General features: G+C 31.8%; 1 protein-coding gene across 1 annotated transcript; it reads right to left on the bottom strand.

Moving 5' to 3' along the window:
• Positions 1-3,241: 3,241 nt before the first annotated feature.
• LOC139505970 (BTB/POZ domain-containing protein KCTD7-like) lies at positions 3,242-4,766 on the bottom strand. The gene is made up of 2 exons (XM_071295297.1): positions 4,722-4,766; positions 3,242-3,967 (listed from the first exon to the last, which is right to left on the bottom strand). The coding sequence occupies exons 1-2, from the start codon at positions 4,764-4,766 to the stop codon at positions 3,242-3,244; spliced, it is 771 nt and encodes a 256-aa protein (XP_071151398.1).
• Positions 4,767-6,267: the final 1,501 nt, after the last annotated feature.

Here is a 6,267-nt window from a genome sequence, read left to right as displayed (position 1 = left end):
ATATCCGTTTAACTGCGACGACAAATTTAAATTACACAAAACTTGTAAGTCTCATTTTAAAAGTTGGTTACAAGATAAAACCATTTGGCTCCTTTTTTCCCTTAATATATATATATAAAAAAATAATCAATAATAATGAAAAGTTCCCTCACACCTAAGACTGGTTGGTAGGGTTTGTGGCAAACAGAAATATTTGCAGTCTGTCCTAAAATGGTGTCATCAATAAATATAGACTTCTATAAATTTTGTGCTTTAAATTGTGGTACTTTATGCAGTACATGCATATCTGATTTTTAATATTCAGATTATTAAACAAGATAAATATTATAATGTTATATAAATCGGTAGCGTCCTCCATTCAAAATGTGATAATATATACCAAACAACATTTAAAAGTTTCACATGTAATATATTTATATAACAATTATATATAATTGTAACCTCATATTTACGAATGTTTTTTATTTCAAACACATGATGCGACATCCCATCATGTTATGGCCATATAAATTTGTAAAAGTAACACATTCAGCAATATTTTATGGATTTTAAGTTTAGAAACTGAGATATAAACGTTGCACAAATCTTTTCAATCTAACCCATAAGATTAGAAAAAGTTGTCTTAATCTTTATAAATATGTTTGTTATATGTTGGAATCACATGTACATTTTGTACATGAGGGGTTTAACTTAAAAGTAAATACTGCTTTTAACTAGTAAATCTGACGATTACCTGATAAATTCTCAACTGGATCATACTAATGCAGAGCTCTAGGGGTTTGCATAAATAACGTCTGATGATGATCCAATGTACAAATGTATGTGACCAAAGGAGTTGAGTTAGTGGCGTGATGAGTCGTGAATCCAGTCCAGTCTGGTGACCCATCTGTAAAAACTGGTGTGTCCTTGTTGTCTAAGTCTCTGGTCCAACTGTTACAACCCTTGGCCGTGTTCTGTGGCCGAGCAAGGTCTCTAACTGATCTTCCCAACATTGTGCTACAACTCAACAAAAAGTAAATATTAGTTCCACAATGCTACATACATGTAGCATTGACATAACAAAACCAAATGACTGTACAAAGAAACAATAACGATAAAAAATTATGTATACTCATACATGTAGTTGTGTCGATAATAGTTACAATAATTTAAAAAAACAATAATTCAAAATTAGTATATTACAGATTTATATATTTATTAAACTTAAATCCATAGTCAGTTGATAGTAACATAGTGTAATATTTGTATATATTTATTATAATTGAGTTATTACAATAATTCAAGCTGTGGCCTGTTGACATACATTGTATGGCTAAATTCTTGATTTAACGGAACTATTCATACCACATCGACCTAGTCTAGGCTAGAGAGTAGTAGCAACTAAAAAAATGTATACATGTCACTGTGATGAACGACTCTTGACAGTTTTTAGTACACAAATGTGTAGGTACACGCAAAATTTATAGCCGGATATATACAGATGATAATGTTTGCTTAAATCCACCAGCAAGCTAACATTTAGCAATGATTTCTTTTGGCTACTGCTTCTTAACTCCGGGTATGGTCTCTGTTCAAGATTTCCAAGATTTTTGTTTATTTGTTTCGAAAGTTGAACTTCCGGTTGCGAACCTGGGTCCTTCGCCCCAAAGAGTACGTCCCTTTTACGTTCATATCCTTTCATGGAATATTTGCTGTATATGTGCTATGAAAGATCTAGATACACAATTCCCGATGTATTACTTTTAATTCGGAAGTTTTCGGGAATTCATTAGATAACACCTGCCCCACAACACATAATCATTAAAGACACGTTACTAACCTGCATGATCTGTTACAGCGCAAAATAGTTAGGCTTATCCATAGGCATAGGCACTAGACGATCTGTCAATACTCAATTTCAATAGTATAAGATATGGGGAAAAAGTAATATATAAAACATCTAAAATAAAAACAAATTAAACTCGTCGTCACGATATAAATATATCATGATAATTATACACACGAATACGCATCTAATTCTATGTAGAAATATACAATGACGCATGGTGTTAACATTATTATAATCAGCAAATCTTAGGACAATGATGCATCTAATTACTCACACTTGTAAAAAATAAATAATTATAAAAATGAAAACGACATTCATGGGACCAATTTCTCATTCAGTCTTTGCATGTGTTCTCCACGTGGCGATGAAATAATAAATCAAATATGGTTAAAAAATGACGATCGATAAAACGAATTCTTACTAAGATTACTTCTAATAAACATTAGAAGCATGAGGCAGGTTATAACCTTACAAATTCTAACACTAGTCTACTTTACAATTTCAATTTTCAATTTTCAAGTTTACCGCTTACGAAATTTAAACAGCTTGCTTGCTGCGATGAAATTCTAAAAAGGACTAAATGACGTCACAGAATAAAACGTCACTCATGTTGGGTAAATCTAAAACATGAAACACAATCCGTGAGTGGCCCCGGCGATAACTGAATTTAAGTCTATTAACTTAAATTCCATTAATAAAATACCAAGATACAATCCAATCTTCACTCGATGGAGAGCAGACAACTCAAAAGACGGAAAGAGAAACAAGAGCGGAACACAAACATTCATTCAATAACACATGTGGGTTAATATATTAAGACATCGATCATGTCTTCGCTGCCGAAACCCCAAATCCAGATCAAATGCAAAATAAAGTAAATATTGCCATTAGAAACCTAATGATTTCTGAACTTTCACATGGGATTTCAAAGTGCAATTAGATGAATGAATACAACAATTTCCACAAAACAAAACAAAATTTCAACCCCAACTAATCTATTGTATGATAAGGATATATATTTTTTAAGAGAACATAATAGATATGTATATTGGGGAAAAATCAAGAATAGCACAGGAGCAAGAACTTAATTTTTTTTTAAATTCTCAAATATGTAAATAATGAAATCTTATTATTTATTTAGGTTAAAAAAAAAATCTTTTATACGGACGTGTACTTATATTTATGTTATAAATCCATGTTTAGAGAGTACATTGTTTTCTGTATGGTGTTGGTAATGTTTCAAAACCTACTACTTTTACACATGTAGATTAACATAATTATGTAACATTTTGATTTATCCATATTTATTCAACTTTCGACAAAAACACAGAGACGTGACAAATGACAAAACTGTGTAATTGATGCTACATTATGTACACACTAAGAATAAAACTATTTAAAATAAAACATTAACTACCATTCAAACTTGAATAAAAGGTTCATAACATTAAATATCATCAATGGACGATGAGTGTATTGTTCAGTGTCTGGATCTAGATAGGACGGATGGAGTGAGATTATAACGAACTTATATCCATCTTTAGATAAGTCATGGTGGAAACAGCTGCGCACATTTAACGCGTGATCGTAGGTTTTTGCGCGCACTGTTACAAAGTGTTTATGAATTAATTGGTTACGCTGTTCCGTTCTCTTGTACTGGCGTTCATAGTCCTGAAACGTCACGTCTTCTTCGATAACTATTTCCATCAGAACTAATCCAGGCGGAATTTTCCCCTTTTCCAGATGGACTTGACATGTTATTGCTACCATGTGTTCCTTTATTTTATAATAGTCTTCTATGTTTCTTCTTACTGATTCCCAGATAACAAAATCGGCAAACAAACATTTGTAAAGTTTCATTCGTTTTTCCAGCTGACCGATCCCAAAAAACATGGCTTCTTTCATAACTTCCGGTGCAACGTCAGTGGGTGGTAAACAGCGTTTATCACGAAGGAAATTAAGAAGATGACGAAAATGTGTTCCATCGCGGTCTATGAAATAATTGCCATCTTTATCCTTCTGGATAGGATATCGTCCACTGAACATGGCTCCAAGCATAGTGTCTGGATATTTTCGTATAGTAGCCAGTCTCGTTGTGAATATAAATCCTCCAACATTTAAGTTTATAATGTGTGGAAACTGTAATAAAAAGACTGATTAACAACTTTATTTATTGTACATTTTGTTCTCGAATTTCGAATTACATGTAAGGCAGCTGTGAAAATTAACTGCAAATATTCTTATGAGGCAAAGGTAGTTTACCGATATCGAATTTTGTATATATCTATTTTGAATATACAAACCAATTAAAAAATTGAGGGATTCGCATGAACCATAAAAAATAAAATGAAACCGTAAGTGTGCACTGGGAAAGCGTCTATGAATGCACCAATTGTCATGCAAATCAAAAACAAAAATTTAGCCAATGGGTTATGATACAGTAGGCAAAATTTCAGATCAGACGAGTATCCCGTTTATAACTTAAGATTTTTAAAAGAACACGAAAACATAACTGCCGTGAGTGAGACAAACAAAAATCATAGTTCGAACTATTTTCAATTCTACTTTTACATTTTCATCAAACATTTTAATACAACTTAAGAGACCACAAGCGTCGTTGAACACCGACAGAAGACTGTTATTCAATAACAAAAAAACATCTAAAGTATTTCTGTGGTTATCATACTATCATTATCCTACGAACGGACAATACAATTTCTTTACTAAAGTTAAGGTTTATACTTTTCCACAATTGTAAAATCATACTAACTCTCAAAGTATAGATTTCCGTGCAGCTAGACAATTACATAATATATTTTCCTTTATTTTAAATTTAACACCCCTCCCCTAAAAATAATAAAACACACACCCATCTCCCAATATAATATTTTACCTGTATTAAAGGGTTGTGATACTGTGATACATTGTCTTGTGTCATGTTTCCATCAAAATAGAGAAATATTCCTAGACAATTTAAGATTTATAAATACAAGACAAATATACGAGGGTCATCGATGCAAAGAAATTGATAGCTCTTCAAATTTTTACAATGGACAGCGTCATGCCGGCTTAAGCTGCATTGGAGTTTTCAAGTAAAGCTAAATTACTAATATGAAAACGACAATAAGAGCATACATTATTTATTACTCCTTGAGGAAAGAGCCATTTATGTTTTAGGTTTTAATTAATAAAATGAAAGGTTAATTGTGTTTCCTTTCTTGGTTCTCCAATCGTTAAATTTCATGATCTTATATTTCTCTTATTGACATAAACGGTATTGATGTATATTTCGATGATTTAGTGTACAATATATCAACAACTCTCTGTGATATTTTTGACAAGTTAAAAATGTTACAAAATCTATCTAATAAATAGAGAATAATACATGGCAAAATCCGTATCATATGTCGTATCATCCTGAGACATCAATATCAGCCCAAGGGCCTTTAGGCCCGAGGGATGATATTGGTCGAGGGTGATACGGCATGTGATACGGATTTTGCCATGTATTATACACTTTATCATATATTTCAACAGAAGAGTATTATATTATATGAACTGTTTTCTGATCCATAGCACTGGGTTACCTTCAGTTCTACTTTTGTCTTGTTTCAAAGGTCTTAAAAGAACTGCTCAATTACTTATCCGAAGCACCTGGGTTACCTTACAATTTGCGTGCTGGTGTTTTAAAAATATTTTGTTTATTATTGTATTAATTTGTGTGTTTTGTATTTTTCATAGTTGCATTTAGTGTGCCAAAAAATATGAAAACTTGACGTTCGTGACGTCACATACAATATGAAAACTCGACGTTCGTGACGTCACATACCAAACAATGACGTCGTTCAAAAAATTTACCTATTTTGAGGAAAATTTTTCTTAAACAAAAAAAAACCAAAAGCTGACTTTAAGTAAAAAAAAAAAAAAAAAAGTAGGGGTGTGATAAAGGGTATGCGATAAAGGGTAGGGGTGTGATAAAGGGTATGCGATAAAGGGTGCGCATCAAAGTTGCGCGATATGGATTAAACAGCAGGCTATTTATCACATATGCAAAACTACTGTATTTACTACTAAACATATGATAAAAACAGATTATGGATACAATGTTTAAAACTGTTTTGTTTGGTAATGACATTTTGGATATAAAACACTATTAAGCAACGACAGTATTAAACTATATTTTCAGAAGCAAATTTATATAGTTACACTTTCTAATACGAAATAACTGTTTTAAGTTTATAAGGTATCATGTTGCTTGATAAGCATCGGATAACTTTTATTTCTAATACTTGTCGTTTCAGTTTTTGAGCATGAAAATTAAACTTCAAATTATAAAAATGTGTAAAACGTGCTTGACACTGCTGTCTAATTTTTATAAGGAGAAGATATTTCTCTGAGAATAGTAGAGTTATTATCAAATAGAGATTCAGTGTAAATAT

The sequence above is a fragment of the Mytilus edulis genome, unplaced genomic scaffold (genome assembly GCF_963676685.1).
Source record: "Mytilus edulis unplaced genomic scaffold, xbMytEdul2.2 SCAFFOLD_1503, whole genome shotgun sequence".
NCBI classification, from domain to species: domain Eukaryota; kingdom Metazoa; phylum Mollusca; class Bivalvia; order Mytilida; family Mytilidae; genus Mytilus; species Mytilus edulis.
This window is presented reverse-complemented; position numbering and strand designations above follow the sequence as displayed.